The sequence below is a fragment of the Carcharhinus amblyrhynchos genome, chromosome 30 (genome assembly GCF_965287045.1).
Source record: "Carcharhinus amblyrhynchos chromosome 30, sCarAmb.v2.hapA, whole genome shotgun sequence".
NCBI lineage: Eukaryota > Metazoa > Chordata > Chondrichthyes > Carcharhiniformes > Carcharhinidae > Carcharhinus > Carcharhinus amblyrhynchos.
In genome coordinates, this window is record NC_137353.1 from 22538210 (window position 1) to 22556453 (window position 18244).

The 18244-nt window shown below is 42.4% G+C and overlaps 1 protein-coding gene and 1 pseudogene across 1 annotated transcript; one reads left to right on the forward strand and one right to left on the reverse strand.

Moving 5' to 3' along the window:
- Position 1: 1 nt before the first annotated feature.
- On the reverse strand, positions 2-15869 carry sdhb (succinate dehydrogenase complex, subunit B, iron sulfur (Ip)). Its single transcript, XM_080215013.1, has 8 exons — positions 15418-15869; positions 8931-9073; positions 8004-8089; positions 5535-5671; positions 4906-5022; positions 4314-4415; positions 1377-1499; positions 2-190 (listed from the first exon to the last, which is right to left on the reverse strand). Exons 1-8 carry the CDS (start codon positions 15478-15480, stop codon positions 113-115), a joined length of 849 nt encoding a protein of 282 aa, XP_080071139.1. The 5' UTR covers positions 15481-15869; the 3' UTR covers positions 2-112.
- On the forward strand, positions 11641-13643 carry LOC145360074 (ferritin heavy chain B pseudogene; annotated as a pseudogene).
- Positions 15870-18244: the final 2375 nt, after the last annotated feature.

Below are 18244 nucleotides of genomic sequence, written 5' to 3' on the forward strand. Positions count from 1 at the left end.
GTTACATGGCAGAATGATTTATTATGTTTTGTCTTTCATACCTGAAACAAACAGTTCAAGTGCAAAGTTTTATAATAATAATAATACAATAGATAAATCCAGACATGTAAAATTATGCAGTTGCAGCCTTGGATTTGTACACTGCCATCATCTTCTTAATCTCAGCAATCGCTAGACCTGGATTTAGACCCTGAAAGGCAAGAGAACCATTCATTATATTTGAATTAAGAATGAATGTTCAACAGAAGTCACTGACAACCATAAATGAAACTGGAATTAAGGCTTTGCGCATATTGGAGACAACAAGGTTGGAGCAAATGAACAAGCTTGCCTTTTCTCCGACACCAGTTCTCTCTCCTTCCCCACCCCTGTTGTCAGACATTAGCAATCCATTAACTGTCTTCTCTTCTGGATAATATTCAAAGTATCTCAGTCATTATTGCCATGAATACCATTCCCTACCCATTGGGTCAAAGTTGAACTTGACTTCGTGCAACTTTTGCATTGTATTTGTATGTTCTCCAGCACCAATGGCACTTCACCCCTGTCTCACTGCATCTGCTGAAATGCTCATTCATGCCTTAGATACCTCAAAACCCAACTATTCTGAGGCAAATCTTGCACGCTCCATAACCTTTAGCTCATCCAAACTTTGTTGCTCCTATATAATTAGCACCATCCAAATCACCCATGGTTTTTTGATGTACATCTCAAAATTCGTGCTCACGTTTGGTCTTGCCCTTCTCTAATCTTTTCCAACTCAGCTATCTGCATTCCTCCAATTCTGGCCTTAATTCCAAATTTTTTTACTCAACCACCGGCAGCCCCACCCATCAACTCCATTTTTACATTTCTTTTCTGCTTTGTCTTCTGTTTCAGGCAGTTCCCTTTTTGGGAGTTGCTCTTCTTGCTTAAATTTAATTTGTTAGTTTATTTGATTTGCCCAAAAGAAATGCCCAAACTGGACATTGGAGACACCTGCAACCTGTTGTCAGCTGATTGCTGGTTCTGGAGCAGTTTGCTGCTGCTCCTGCAGTTATTTTCTCTTCCACTGGAACATTTGCTGTTGCTGCTGTGGGAGTTGGAGCATTTGTACTGCTGGAGCTTTCTTAGGTTTTCTTCAGCTCCAGGGATACTCTATCTCCATTAAGACACTTGGTTCACTTTCAGACACTTGTCCTAATACCCATGTGGCTCAGTGTAAAATGTTAATAATCCTGTGATATATCTTGTAAATGCAAGTAGCTGTTTTACTATTCAAGACATTGTTTCCAAAAATGAATTTGTAAGAAATGATTCTTTTCCAAGTCCTCACGTTTGTAGCAAGGTTTAGTTTTCCAAAATACCAGGCTTCTTATAGCTGCTTGAGCACTTACCTTTGGACAAGTCCTTGTGCAGTTCATGATGGTGTGGCAGCGATAGAGGGAGAAAGGATCCTGCAGCTGAGCTAGTCGCTCCTCTGTGAACTCATCTCTGGAGTCAATCATCCAGCGATAGGCCTGAAATTTAATCAAATTGAACCACAAATCAGCAAAGGAGATTTGGTTCAAACTTTATGGAAGTATGTATCCTGAACTATGTTTTCTCAACTATTAAAACAAACTGCAGTGCTGTTTAAAAATTCATCAGTGGAACAGAGATAGCCTGGGAGACAGTGGCATTGTGGTATTGTCACTAGACTAGTAATCCAGAGACCTAGGTTCGAATCCCATCACAGTGGATGGTGAAATTAGGTAAAAAAAAATTAGGATTAAAAGTCTGATGCTGACCATGAAACCACTGTTAAGTGTTGTAAAAACGTCTGGTTCACTAATGCCCTTTAGGGAAGGAAATCTGCCTTCCTTACCTGATCTGGCCTACATGTGACTCCAGATGCACAGTAGTGTGGTCGAAACTGAAATGCTTTCTGAAATGGAGGGCAGTTAGGGATGGGAAATAAGTGATGCCTACATCCCATAAAATGAATAATCTATGATTATCAAAGATGGAGTCTGTCAATTTCCCAATAGTGAATACTATTAAATATCACAAAAATCTTAAGCATCAGTTATTGATTTTGTTTTTGAACAGTGAACCTAAGTAGATCTTGTGTTCAACATTCCCAAATTTACAGATAAAATGCGCTGAGAATGCAACACAAAGCATTTGCAATAAAGTGTGTGTGGTTCAGAAGGTTGTAGGTTAAAGATCCATTCCAGAACTTAAGTACAAATGTATAATTTAACGCAATAATTAAGGGTGTCCTGGATTGCCATGTTGTGGTTGACACTTTCTGGCACCACAGTTCAAAAACAAAATCATACACTGTTTGCAAAATCTCCTTACCAGAATTGCTCATTTTAACACAGACAGCATTTACAAAGTTTAAACTGGTTTGCCTATTACTACGCTGTGGGCTCTCAAAATTGCAAAAACTCAGGAGATGGCATGCAAATTCAAGTTAACTTGGTTTGATGAACCTTTTGTGTTAGAATAATGCTCAACCCTTATCCCCTTCTCATCCATGTTCACACTGCTGTTCTCCCATCCTCAAACTCTTAACTTGTGCAAAATCAGCAGCCTGCATATCCCACTTTCATCATTTCCCTCTAACTCTTATGTTGATTCAATTTCTTTCAACATGCTAAAGGCTTCTGCCCCAAAGTACTGTCAACAGGACCAGTTATATAAATACCAGAAGTATGATTCAGAGGCAAATTTCATAAAGGAAATCAGACAATTATTTGAAAACACCCAAGATACAGGGCTTTGAATCAGTGGGATTAATCTAACACTTGCATGATGAGCTGAATTGCATTTGTACTTTGTTCCTATGTGTGCAGGTTGGTAGACCCCATAAAAATTCAAACAACAATTTGTATTTGCACAGCAATATGAATGTAAAATGGAACAAAGCACTTCATAGGAGCATGAGAAAACAAAGCAAGACACTAAGCTATGAGATATTGTCAAATGACCAACACAATGGAGATTTTTTTGGAGTATCTTAGGAAGAAAGAGAGGCTGAGGTTCAGGGAGAGAATTTCACAGCTTGGGGCCTAGACAACTGAAGGTTCAGTTACCGATGGAGCAATTAAAACAAAGGGAGGCAATGGCCTAGTGGTATTATCACTAGACTATTAATCCAGCAACTCAGCTAAAGTTCTGGAGACCTGGGCTCAAATCCACCATGGCAAATAGTGGAATTTGAATTCAATAAAACTATCTGGAATTAAGCATCTACTGATGACCATGAAACCACTGCTGATTGCCAGAAAAAACCCATCTGATTCACGAGTGTCTTTTAGAGAACAAAGAAAATTACAGCACACGAACAGGTCCTTCGGCCCTCCAAGCCCGCATCGACCATACTGCCTGACTTAACTAAAACCCCCTACGCTTCCAGGGACCATATCCTTCTATTCCATCTCATTCATGTACTTGTCAAGACACCCCTTAAAAGTCACTACCTTATCCACTTCCACTACCTCCCCCAGCAACGAGTTCCAGGCACTCACCACTCTGTAAAACATTTCTTAAAACTTACCCCTCACACCTTAAACCTATGCCTCCTAGCAACTGACTCTTCCACCATGGGAAAAAGTTCTGACAATCCACTCTGTCCATGCCTCTCAATCTTGTAGACTTGTATCAGGTCTCCCCTCAACCTCCATCACTCCAGTGAGAACAAACCAAGTTTCTCCAACCTCTCCTCATTGCTAATGCCCTCCATACCAGACAACATCCTGGTAAATCTTTTCTGTACCCTCTCCAAAGCCTCCACATCCTTCTGGTAGTGTGGCCACCAGAAATGAACACTATATTCCAAGTGCGGCATAACTAAGGTTCTATAAAGCGGCAACACAACGTGCCAATTTTTAAACTCAATACTTCGGCAGATGAAGGCAAGCATGCCATAAGGAAGGAAATCCACCATCCTTACCTGGTCTGGCCTATGCGTGACTCCAGAGCCAAAATGTGGTTGACTCTCAAGTACCCTTTGGCAACTAGGGATGGGCAATAAATCCTGGCCAGCCAGTGATGCTCATGTCCCACAAATGAATAATAGAGGCCAGATTTAGAGCAGCACAAGTATAATAGAAGGTTGGGAGGCTGGAGATGAGAGATAGGAAGGGCAAAGTCATGGAAGGATTTGAAAACAAGGATGAGGTTTTAAAATCATGCTTGATTGAGATCTCGTGTTTGTCAACAAGCAGAGGGGAATGTGTGTTAAGACATGGGCAGCATCATTAGATGTCAGAAACAACCTGCCAATATATGTTAAATCTCCCTGTGATACACGTACAGATTCTGTGAGGATAAAACAGATATACCTGCATCAGGACAGCAGGGCCCAAATATTTATCTCCATTCCACCAGTAGCTGGGACAGCTGGTACTACAACAGGCACAGAGGATGCACTCATAAAGACCGTCCTGACGAAAAAGCAAGCACATTTAGTTCAATTCCAACAAGCAAAGCTCTTCTGTCCATATTCCTGTTGAATGTATAATTCTCTAAAAGATGCACCCATAAGTGTCTTTAACGCAAAAGTAGCTGAAGGTGCACGAGTCAGAAATGTGGTAGATTTAATGCAACAGTTTTTACAGCAGCATGGGCAAAATGTGACAAAAATTAGACATTCATCCACAAAGGACCAGCCCATGCATCATGTGTATTATTAAAAAGGACTTAATACTTTGGTCAAGTTTGAAGAAAATAATCTCCAGTTTACCACAACAATAAAACACAGGTATGTTCATATTTACAGATCAAAACCTGCCCTCAGTTGAGAGCATACTGCTAGATCATTGTGTTATTGTGAAGGAATAACACCCCTCTTTCCACTGTTAGTTTAAGCTTGCAGTTTTGGCTACTGGAAGGAAGACTGTTACCCATTTTATATGGATCATCCTGTAGCCTTACCAGTTTCTGTCTGTCCTCTATCGATTGCAGATACTGCTCCTTACCCCCTTGAGATTCATCCTTTCTCTTCAGGTATGGTTGAATTAACTTGTACTGAGCATAGAAATTACTCAGGTCCTGGAGAAAAAGGATAAACAAGTCAAACCCAATCTGAATATATCAGGAAGATACTCAAGTGACACAAGAAATTTTTTAGGAGACAGATTTAAGGCCATTATACTAAACAGCAGGGTAGTCCAGTGACTGAAAACTGTCAATCAGAAAATGTATTTAAGCATAATTCACAATACAGCAAACATATAATTTTAGCCCAGTCATTGTGGGAGCTGTTTTTGCAGGGTAACAAAGCCTTGAAGCAGATTACTCATGACAGACAGAATTATAAATATCCTGAAATTCTGAGCACTTAATAAACCAAAGACTCAAGTTGAATTTTCTAAGACACACTGATAATATCTTTTTTTTAAATGCCACTTTTCTGCAACAATCCAGTTTGAATCAGCGGCAGAGTGTGCTATTGATTGCAAATTGGATTGTTGCAGAAAAGCACACATGGAGTCCAGGATCCCTGCTGCAGTGAACAGAAGGATACAGAGGGAACAAACAAAAGGGCAAGGGTAGGAACTTACCGGAACAAGATCCTTCACCACATACATGTGAGGTAGTGGGTAGATCTTAGTCACTTTCTCAAGATTGCTGTCAATTTTACAGGTGCAGGCTAAGGTATTGCCACCATTGATATTCATGGCACAGGAGCCACATATCCCTGAGAACAGAAATCCATGTATGAAATCCTTAGCTGATCATGGTTTCTGAACACTTTCACTAAAGCTCTCCAAACCTGCACAACACTTACTGTTTAAAATAAACTAAACATGCAAAGCAGTCTAATCAGCTTCAAAAAGCGACTAAAATTTACTGGCTTTTCTGTATAAAAAAACCATCACAGATAAGACTAGAGCACAATAATGCTAAATGAAGCAGAATTGGCCTGTGAAATGTATTTGTTTTTAGCAAAAACAGAAAATGCTGGAAAATCTCAGCAGGTCTGACAGCATCTGGGGAGAGAACAAGGGCTAAACTGTTTCAGATTCCAGCATCTGCGGTAATTTGCTTTTATCTTTATATTTGTAAGTTTTAAGTTTAAACTTATTTGTCAGAAGTAGGTTTACATTAACACTGCAATGAAGTTACTGTGAAAATCCCCATGTCACTATACTTCAGTGCCTGTTTAGGTGCACTGAGAGAGAATTTAGCACGGCCAATGCATCTAACCAGCATATCTTTTGGACTGCGGGAAGAAACTGAAGCACTTGGAGGAAACACATGCAGACATGGGGAGAATGTGCAGACTCTGCACAGTGACCCAAGCCAAAAATTGAACTCGGGGGCCCTTGATTGTGAGGCAGCAGTACTAACCATTGTGTAGCATTGGCTTAAGTTCAAGCTTAACAGCAGCCACAGAAGGAATTTTATCCCCTGTCCTAGACAGGAGGACACAGTAAAAAGTCTGACAACACCAGGTTTAAGCCCAACTGATTTATTTGATAGTAGACTCACTAGCTTTCGGGGGAAGTCCCTTCGTCAGGTGAATGATCACCTGACGAAGGGACTTCCCCCGAAAGTTAGTGAGTCTACTATCAAATAAATCAGTTGGGCTTAAACCTGGTGTTGTCAGACTTTTTACTGTGTTTACCCCAGTCCAACGCCAGCATATCCACACGGAGACAGGAGGGACAGCATAGTGCAATTGTTTAAAAAAGAAACCTAATCTCAACATTCCCTGTTCAACTGCAGCACATTTGGGTTGAACAGAGAATCTTTGAGGCAGATTAATAATATTTAAATGGTGTTCTGAGAATCTTTATGTCAGCAATTTAGATATAATGTTTCCAGCACAGGTTTCCTTGGGTAACCTGATAGATTAAGGGAGACAACAGCTGCTAATTCATAGGCAACTGCTTGTATATGACTACTTCTGGGCTAAATGGAACACAAAAGCTTTCCTCTCAACTAAACCTGGTACAAATCATTTGCCCATGATATATTCTGATTCTGGTCTCCCTTAGCCCTGAGCACCAACCCTTCCCACAAACCGTGTCCTGTCCCAGCTCTGACACAGAATCATCCAGACAAAATGTTGGCTCTGTTCTCTCTCCACAGACCTGCTGAGATTTTCCAGCATCTTCCATTTTTGTCCTGTGGTCTGAAAATGTTAAAACTGTCCCACGTGGTCAGTGGCTGTTGCCTTATACACACACAATAGCCAACGTTCAATATCTGGCCAGTTGCCTATTGAGCAAAAAACAAATTCTAGTCAAATGCTCCTCATATCCAGAACTTCCTGGTTTCTTGGCATTTAACAAGAACCATCATTCCTTTCTCCGTAAATATTGCTGCCTATCTTTCTCTGATCCCTTAACCTCCATTTTAATTATATAGAAATCATTAAATCCACTTAATAAGGGGTTCTGATTTTGACTGTCAGGCAATAGCTTACAATTTTTCAGAATTCTGCTTGTGATCCCACATGTTTCCAGCTGCAGAATCTCAACCACTTACATAAGACACATCTGCCCACATATCACACAGCAAGAGATTATGATCTCACAGCAGCAGCTAATGACGAAGAAATCAGAAACTCAATTTTTGATTGAAGGTTCGTTGGACATGTGGGCCTTTCAGATGCAGCTTGAGGTACAGATGGTGGGCACAAAGAATGGCTGCTAACACCAACTCATACTTTGGGCATTTTCGATAAGAAACCACAGCCTTCAATGGAACGTTAAAACAGGTGGGTTGAGACCAAGAGGAATCAATGTTGCTGATGCTGGAGTGGTGTTGTGCCCAAGATGTGCATGTAGGGCATTCAAGATTTGAGTCATTCTCCACAGCTCATTAGTATAGGTAATAACAGCCTCAATGATTATTTTAATAACTGTATTTAACGGATGTCCTGATAGATACTTTTACCTTGTTCAAAGCCCAATTTCTTTCTATCCACAGAAATCTGCACAACACTGATTTTATTCTGAAGTGCACAAGCACTGAACAGCCATTCTCTTTCACACGTATACACTGATATATTACATACTCACCTTCTCTGCAAGATCTTCGGAAGGTCAGCGTGGAATCCACCTCATTCTTGATTTTGATAAGAGCATCTAGTACCATTGGACCACATCTACATATTTGGTATTATAACAGAAATATCGGTTTTAATTTTTTCAAACATGCATTTGTATATTCATTTTAGTGTAGTTAAAAGTCCCAGAGCACTCCACAGGAACTTAATCAGACAAAAATTGACAGAACTAAAGAAGGAGACATAAGGCCACCTAACCAAATGGTTTCAAGTCTGTCTTAAATAAGGAGAGAAGTGGATAGTCAACTAAGTTGTCGAGGCAATTTTAAAAAATTACAGCCTACAAGGCTAGAGAAACATTTGACAGTCATGTGGTAAAGGAAGTGGAAGGTGCACAGGAGGCCAGAGTTAGAGTATTATAGAGCTGGAGATGGTTACAGAGATGGGGGAACATTTCCAGTAATGTTTCATCTTTGCTGCACTAAGCTTGTTCAAGCAAATACAAAAGGAGATAAAGAGATGGAATAACGGTGCTGTATGAGGAAGGCAACTAATCCTCTGCTGCTGGGACAGGAAAAAGATTATAGAATACAAACAGTCAAAAGAGGAATATAGACTTTGACCCACATCTTGGAGTGTTAACAAAGGCACAAAAACATCTAGAAGGAATCTGAAATTTCTTGGTTGTTTTCTTTCTGGTCATTCATCTCACTCCTGAGATTAAATAAACTTGGGAGAGTTTATACACAGGCAAGGAATGGACTAAGCAGATCAAAATACCTTTTTTCATTTCTTTCACTAGACATTTACTGCTCCCAACCTTGCTGGAACAATCAAAATAGTCCTATCCCAAGTGGTACTATGATGAAGAAGTCACACGATATTAAAATAAATCAGAAAAAGCACTGTCGTCCAGCGCATTCGAATGTGAGACACTCACGCATTCAGATCAATTTCATAGGTTTGCATACGAGGCTTATCACCAGGCTTATCTGGATTCCATCTGTAAATTGCAAACTTCTTAATGCGAGACGCTGCCTGTGCTGCAGAAGCAGCCGCTGTGGTTTGTGTATTGCGGGACAACTGCAATAGAACATACAGCCAACGGTCAATCCACCAATCATATTCCAAACAATATCTCTTGCACACTAGGTCAAAGTTCACTCCAAAAAAAAAACACCCAGCTGGATTTGTCTAGATAGCTTGCCTCTAATCTCTCAGGAACTGGGGCTATAAGAATTACACTAATTAAGTAAATTCTCTCCATTTCAGGTATTGTTTATGTGTCAGTGCAATTAACTATATTGGTCCTGCTTTTTAGCTTATTGTGAGGAGTAGTATTTAGCCAAGAGGAATGCTTTAATTACTGGATGCTGTTGGATAAAAGAGATCACAAAAGCTGAGCATTCTGCTCAGCATAAGGTGTCAGTCAAGGCCAGCAACACACACACACTGCTGGGAAACAAAAGTATTGCTTTTGGTTTGAGGAACGTAAGTAATAAGGCCATCAATAAGCCTTTGGGACAGCTCCACCACTCAAAGTGCAGAAAAAATTTACTAGGATGCTACCAGGACTTGATGACTTGAGTTATAAGGAGAGGCTGGGACTTTTTTCTCTGGAGCATAGAAGGCTGAGGGGTGATCTTATGGAGGACTATAAAAAATAATGAGGGGCATAGATCAGCTAGAAAGTCAATATCTTTTCCTAAAGGCAGGCGAATCTAAAACTAGAGGGCATACGTTTAAGGTGAGAAGGGAGAGATACAAGAAAGTGTCCAGAAGGGCAATTTTTTTCACACAGAGGATGGAGTCTATCTGAACAAGCTGCCAGAGGTCATAGTAAAGGTGAGTACAATTTTGTCTTTTAAAAAGCATTTAGACTGTTACAAGGGTAAGATGGGTATAGAGGGATATGGGCCAAATGTGGGCAATTGGGATAGCTTTGGGGTTTTAAAAAAAAGAGCAGCATGGACAAGTTGGGCTGAAGGGCCTGTTTCCAAGCTGTAAACCTCTATGACTCTAATAAGCTCATGACTGATCTACCTCTCAACTCCACATTCCAGCACTATCCATTCCCCTGTCCCTTAACATCCAGAAAATCTACTGATCTTTGTCTTGAATGTACCTAATGACTGAGCATCCACAGCTGCCGGCAGTTGAGAATTCAAAACTATCGTAACCCAATGAATGAAGAAATTTCACTTCACTCAGTCATAAATGGCTAATCCTTATTCGGTGACTTTGATTCGAAGATCTAGCTGGGGAAATCCATCTACCATGACGAGCCCCTTAAGAATTTTGTACTTCAGATTACATAATCTCTCATTCTTAGGCCTAGTCTACTCAATCTTTCCTCAGCGGACTGTCCCCTCATCCCAGGAATCTGCTAATGAAACATCATTGCTCCCTTTAAAGCAAGAATATTCTTCCTTAGGCAAGCTTAAAACTGCGCACAAAACTCCAAGGTGTAGTCTCAGCAAAACCCTAAGCAAGACTTCTTGACTTTAATACTCCAATCCTTTGCATTAAAAGGCAAGCATATATCTTTTACTTACTATACCAGCATGTTGAGATCTTTGCAGTACCCCACCAGTCTTCCAACTCAAAAATGATTCGTCTATTCCTCCTGTTTTCTACCCGTTAACCAATTTTCAATCCAGGCTAATGTTACCCACAACCCCTATATTTGTGCAAATAGTTTGGGCAGCACATCTCTGACAGAATAGATTGATCTTGGATTGTAGATTCATCAGAACTGGACAAAAACTGAAGAGTTAAATTATGAAGAAAGATTGCATAACTTTGGGTGTATTACACGGTTGAGGGGTTATCTAATCAGAGGTGCCTAAAATGGTAACAGGAAGCAAGAGTTACTCCCTTTAGTGCAGAAATTCATAACAAGGAAGCACAATCTTAAAATTAAGAACTAAGCTGTACAATATAGCACAATGCACCTTTCCACATATAGGACAGTGGAAAGGTGAATTCTCACCCTCACAAGGCTGTGGATGCTGCGTGAATTGAAATCTTCAAGTCAAGATTATTAGGAAAGAATATTAAGGAATATAGATTAAAAGGTAGGTAATATTTACACAAGGTTCAAAATGACAGGACAGGCTTAAGGATCGTAATGGTTCCTGTGACTGGCAAGGGTGTAAGTGAGCACGGACAGTCCCACAGAGCTCAAGAAGTTAGTGTGCATCAAAGACTAGAAGATAAAAAAATGCACCATGGTCACAGTCGCAGAAGTGGTCAGTGCTGGGTGGAGATTGAAACTCAATTGGTGGAATCCATAGAGTTGCAGAAGACATAGAATCCCTACAGTGCAGAAGGAAGCCATTCAGCCCACTGAGTCTGCACGCCTCGCCAAAAGAGGATCTTGGATCAGCCAGGCCCAGCTCCTAGCTTTATCCCCATAATCCTGCACATTTACCCAATTCACCTAACTTACACACCTTTGAACTGTGGGAGGAAACTGGAGCACCTGGAAGAAACCCACGCTGACTTGGGAAGTCATCCAAGGCCAGAATTGAACCAGCAGCATTAAAACAAACACTAAGAGTTTGTATGGATATACAAATAGGAAGCGGACAGCTAAGGTAAATGTGGGATTGCTACTGAATGAGGCAGGTGAATTGATGAGCAAAGAGAAATGGCAGATAGTCTACATCGTGGAAGACATTGCAAATATTCCTAAGTTATCAGATGGGTTGATTTAAAAAAAACATGGTAGAACGTACAATAATCCAATCACAAGGATAGAGTATTAGAGAAACTTAAGAGACTAAAGGCAGACAAGTCACCAGGATCTGATAAACTGTATGCTAGGGTTTTAATGGAAGTGGCTGCAGAGATAGTGGGCCCATTGTTGAAAATTTTCATAACTTGCTAAATTCCAGGTTGCTACCGGAAGATTGGAAAGCAGTCAATGTGACTCCTTTGTTCAAAAAGGAAAAAGGCAGAAGGCAGAGAACTACAGGCCAGTTAGTTTAACATCTATTATCGGCATGATGTTGGATTCAATAATCAAAGAGGAAATAGCTTGTTGTTGTGTGACTCTTATTCTTAGTGAGACAGCTTCCCAAGTGTGTCAGAACTACGAGGACTGTGAGGATGCTGTTAACAAACAGATCAACCTGGAGCTATATTCCTCCTATGTTTTCCTCTTTCTTTGACCAGGATGATGTTGCCCTGCGTCACTTTGCTGAGTTCTTCAAAGAGCAGTCACATGAGGAATGGGAACATGCTGAGAAACTGACGGAATTCCAGAATAAATGTGGAGGCAGAGTCATCCTGGAGGATGTCAATAAGCCAGAGCCAGAAGAGTGGAACAATGGTCTGCAGGCAATGCAGAGAGCTCTGTAGATAGAGAAGAACGTGAACCAGAGTCTGCTGGATCTGCACAAACTCTCCTCTGGGAACACTGACCCTCACCTTGTGATTTCCTGGAGACTCACTACTTGGATGAACAAGTGAAGATGATCAAGAAGCTTGGAGATCACATCACCAACCTGAAGAGACTGGGAGCCCCTGAGAATGGCATGGAAGAGTACCTATTTGACAGGCTCACCATGGGGGAGAGTGACTGAGCCAAGTGCAGGGGATAAAGCTGCTATATTTGTATAATTGAGATCTTTGGCCCTGCCATGCATTGTGGGAATGAACAGACTACAAATAAAACTGTCCACAATGGAGTGAAAATTTTGGGGTGGCATGGTAGCACAGTGGTTAGCACTGCTGCTCCATAGCTCCAGGGATCTGGGTTCAATTCCCGGCCTGAGTCACTGTTTGTGTGGAGTTTGCACATTCTCCTTGTCTGCATGGGTTTCCTCCAGGTGCTCCGATTTTCTCCCACAGTCCAAAGATGTGTGGGGTAGGTTGATTGGCCATGCTAAAATTGCCCTTAGTGTCCTGAGATGTGTAGGTTAGAGGGATTAGCAGGTAAATATGTAGGATATGGGGTAGGGCCTAGGTGGGATTATGGTTGGTACAGACTCGATGGACCAAATAGCCTTTTTCTGCACTGGAGGGTTTCTATGATTCTAAATAGCTAATCATTTAGGAAAGCTGAATATTATCAAACCTAGTCAACATGGTTTTAAGAAAGGTAAATCATGTTTGACAAATTTGTTCAAATTGTTTGACAATGTAACAAGGACAGGAGACAGATGGGAATTTGTACTGTACTCAGAATTCCAAAAGGCATTTGACAAGGTGCTCCATAAGAGGCTGGTGTACAAAGCCCACGGAACTGGAGGAAGTGTGTTACCATGGATTAAAAACTGGCTGTCGCATAGAAAACAGAATGGGTCCTTTTCAGAGTGGAAAGATGTAACTAGTTAAATACCAGTGGGATCAGTTCTTGGTCTGCAATTGTTCACTATTTACATTAATAACCTGAAGGAAGCAACAGAATGTAAGGTTTCCAAATTTGCTGATGATATGAAGATAGGTGTAAGGGCAAATTGTGATGAAGGAACTGCAATTCTGCAACACAATGTAGATAGATTGTGTGACTGGGCAAAATTCTGGCAAATGGAGTTTAATGTGGGAAAGTGTGAGGTCATCCACTTTGGTAGGAAGTATCAAAAGACATTATCTAAATGGAGAGAGGCTGCAAGTGAGGCAAGTACAGAAGAATCCATGTGGTTTACTGTATGAATCACTAAAACCTAGCAAGTCGGTCCCCCAAGTAATTAACTATGCAAATGGAATTTTGGCCTTTAATGTAAAGGGGTTGAAGTTTAAAACACAGGAGGTTTTATTGCAATTGTACAAGATGTTGGTTAGGCCTCACCTGGAATATTGCATACAGTTTTAGTCCCCTGAGCTTAAAAAGGCTATTGTAACATTGGAGCTAGTCTAGAGGAGATTCACCAGGCTAATGGGATGAGAGAGGGCTCCTATTGAAGCTAAATAATTTGGGTCTGTATTCCTCAGAGTTTAGAAGAGAGGTGACCTTATTCAAACATACAAGATCCTGAGGGGGCTTGACAGGGTAGATGGTGAGATGTTTTTACTAGTGGGAAATTCTCAAACAAGGGGGCATAGCTACAAGATAAAGGCGTTTAAAACTGAGGCAAGTAGAAATTTCTTCTAGCCGAGGATAGTGAATCTGTGGAATTCTTTGTCCCAATGAGTAGTGGAGGCTGGATTATTAGAAGTATCCATAGTGCAGGCGGATAAATATTTGATAGGTCAAGGAATAGAAAGGGCTATGCGGAAATGGAACAGAAAAGAAGCCGAGGCTGGCATAGTTCAGCCATGATCATACTGAATGGCAGAGAAGGCTTGAAGGGCCTCATAGCCTATTCCTGCTTCTATTTCTTTTGATCTTGTGAACCCGGACCCCTGGAGCGGTGAGGCAGCAGTGCTAACGACGTGAGCACAGATTTAAGAGAAATCTCATTAAATTATCGTGGTGGGAAAGGTTTTGTGTGGGCTAGTAGGTGTGACACAATTGTTAGCGCTGCTGCCTCACAGTTCCAGGGCTCCAGATTGAATTCCAGCCTTGGGTGACTGTGTGGAGCTTGCACATTCTCCCAGTGTCTGTGTGGGTTTCCTCTGGGTGCTCCAGTTTTCTCCCTTCCCAATCCGAAAGATATGCTGGTTAGGCGCACTGATCACGCTAAATTCTCACTCAGTGCGCCTGAATAGCACTGGAGTGTGGCAACGACAGGCTTTTCACAGTAACTTCACTGCAGTGTTAACGTAAGCCTACTTGTGACACTAATAAATAAACTTTACATTGCAGAAGAGACCATTCACTGTAGGGATTCTATTCTATGATTCCAGTAGATTGATGTGGAGATGCCCATGTTGGACTGGGGTAAACACAGTAAGAAGTCTCACAACACCAGGGTGGACTTTAACCTGGTGTTAAGAGACTTCTTCCAGCAGATTGAGCAGATCACACTGTGCATTTTTCAGCTGTTTAATCAGATCCTCTCAAAAAGACAACAAACTTGGCCCTTTAAAAGACAGTTCCAGATCCCCTTATTCTCTTATGTAACTGTGATGGCGCTTAGCAGATCAAACGTAGGTCAACAGGACAAGATGATCTCTCTCCAGTCTTGTCGGCTCTATTCTCCCTCCACAGATGCTGTCAAGACCTGCTGAGATTTTCCAGCATTTTCTGTTTTTGTCCTCAGCCTGCAGGTAGTTTTAAAGGAGTACTGCCCATTAGAAAGGGGGGCTGCTTTGTGTTAGCCAGCTCAAGCTTTTGTCGTTTCGAATAGTTGCTGGCCGCCGCCTCAAGGGTTCAAATGACCTTCAGAGGGCAACGGTGCGGCCGACCTCCCTTGCCCCCAGCCAGGCTCCCCTCCCAACACCTCCGCGCACCCACCCCACCCGCACACCTGCGCGTGCCGCCCCCGCGAGCCACTTGGGGTCAGAGGTCAGCCCCCGCTCGGGCCCCCTCTCCTCACCTGGAGATAAACGGCCCGCCGCTGCACCCAGGCCCCGCTCCGTCTCAGACACACCGCGGCCATCTTCAGAGGATGGGGGGAATTAAACCAACAAGAAAACGACAAAGCCGGCCGCTGTCTCCCCACCAAATAAGCCGGCTCCGACGGAAGGCGGAATCCACGGCCGGTATTACGAAACCGGCCCTCGCGAGGTAAGGCGTCCGGCGCCTGTCAATAAACTCCCTCCGACGAAAAAGCAATCTGCGCAGTCCGCTTCGCCTCACAGCTCTTAAAAGGGCCCTAACAATCCTTAAACCCAGAAGCAAAAGCCCGGTATCTGAAATAAAAACACAATTGCTAGAAATGCCCGAGAGTTCTGGCAGCAGATAGCGGCTTTACGTTGATATGACGCAATGAAACCTCCCGAAGTGCTTCAGAGCAACGTTATAAATCATGATGTGGAGATGCCGGCGTTGGACTGGGGTTGGGCGCAGTAAGAAGTCTCACAACACCAAATTAAAGTCCAACAGGTTTATTTGGTATCAGCTTTCCGAGTGCTGCACCTTCACTTGATGACCCAGTTCCGAAAGCATATGATTCCAAATAAATCTGTTGGACTTTAACCTGGTGTTGTGAGACTTATAAATCATAGTGGAGCCACATAGATGTTAATTTTTTTTTAAAAAAATTGTCATAGAATCATAGAAACTCTACAGCACAGAAAGAGGCCATTCGGCCCATCGAGTCTGCGCCGACCACAATCCCACCCATTCCCTATCCCCATATCCCTACATATTTACCCGCTAATCCCTCTACCCTACACATCTCTGCGGAGTTTGTACATTCTCCCTGTGTCTGCATGGGTTTCCTCTGGGTGCTCCGGTTTCCTCCCACAGTCCAAAGATGTGCAGGTTAGGTGGATTGGCCAAACTAAATTGCCCCTTAGTGTCCTGGGATGCGTAGGTTAGAGGGATTAGTGAGTAAATATGTAGGAATACGGGGATAGGGCCTGAGTGGGATTGTTGTCGGAGCAGACTCAATGGGCCGAATGGCCTCTCTCTGCACTGTAGGGTTTCTATGATCTCAGGGCATTTTTATCTTGGCCAATCAACCTAACCCTCACGTTTTTGGACCGTGGGAGGAAACTGGAGCACCTGGAGGAAACTCACGCAGACACGAGGAGAATGTGCAAACTGCACACAATCAGTGACCCAAGCCGGGAATCAAACCCAGGTCCCTGGAGCTGTGAAGCAGCAGCGCTAACCACTGTGCTACTATGTCACAGGTAGGCTTACATTAAATCTGCAATGAAGTTACTGTGAAAATCCCCTAGTCGCCACACTCTGGCCTCTAAATCACTGAGGGAGAAAGAAGCCAATTCACCTAACCCATACATCTTTGGAGTGTAGGAGGAAACCGGATCACCTGGAGGAAACGCATGCAGACTGGGAAAACATGCAGACTCTGCACAGACAGTGACCCAAGTCAGGAATCGAACCTGGGTCATTGGCGCTGTGATGCAGCAGTGCTAACCACTGTAATAGGTTGATTCTATATAATCATAGAATTCCTACAGTGCAGAAGGAGGTCATTCAGCCTGTCGGACCTGCACCGACAACAATCCCAACTCAGGCCCTAACCCAGTAACCCCTGGTTCAGGTCAATGACCTTTCTTCAGAATTCATAATCAGCTTCATTTGTGTTATTTTGACAATTTTTATCCCACTTGGAAAGGCGGGGTACCAATAAAACTTGTCCAAATTAGTTTTGTTATCACTTAAAATGGACCTCAAAAGTTACTGATGCTGGTGTTACTAATTCCTACTGGGATTTGACAATTTTGGATTCTATACTTCAGAGGGGTTTAAACTAATTTGTCAGGGGGATGGCAAAAAGAGCTGTAGCCCAAAAGCTAGTATTGAGGGTAGTGAGGTACTGAGGAAGGCATCAAGGTCGCAGGAGTGTACTGGCAGGCAGGATGGTGGGTTGAAGTATATCTACTTCAATGCAAGGAGCATCCGGAATAAGGCAGGTGAACTTGGAGCGTGGATTGGTACTTGGGACTATGATTTTGTGGCCATTACAGAGACGTGGTTAGAACAGGGACAGGAATGACTGTTGGCAGTTCCGGGGTATAGATGTTTCAGTAAGAGTAGGGAAGGTAGTAAAAGAGGTGGAGGAGTAGCATTGTTAATCAAGGATAGTTTAACAGCTGCTGAAAGGCATTTTGAGGGGGATCAGCCTACTGAGGTAATACGGGCTGAAGTTAGAAATAGGAAAGGAGCAGTCACATTGTTAGGCGTTTTCTATAGGCCCCCAAATAGTAATAGAGATGTGGAGGAGGAAATGGCAAAGCAGATTATGGATAGGTGTGGAGGTCACAGGGTAGTTATCATGGGTGACTTTAACTTTCCAAATATTGATTGGAACCTTTATAGGTTGAATAGTTTGGATGGGGCACTTTTTGTACAGTGTGTGCAGGAGGGTTTCCTGACACAATATGTGGATAAGCCGACAAGAGGTGGGGCCACATTGGACTTGATACTGGGTAATGAATGGGGCCAAGTGTTAGATTTGTTTGTGGGAGAGCACTTTGGAGATAGTGACCACAATTCAGTGTCTTTCATTATTGCAGTGGAGAGGGATAGGGTCACATGGCAGGGCAAGGGTTATAATTGGGACAGGGTAATTATGAAGCGACTAGGCAAGAATTAGGGAGCATAAGATGGGAACAGAAACTGTCAGGTAAGGACACAAATGAAAAGTGGAGCTTGTTCAAGGAACATACTGCGTGTCCTTGATAGGTATGTCCCTGTCAGGCAGGGAGGAAATGGCCGAGTGAGGGAAC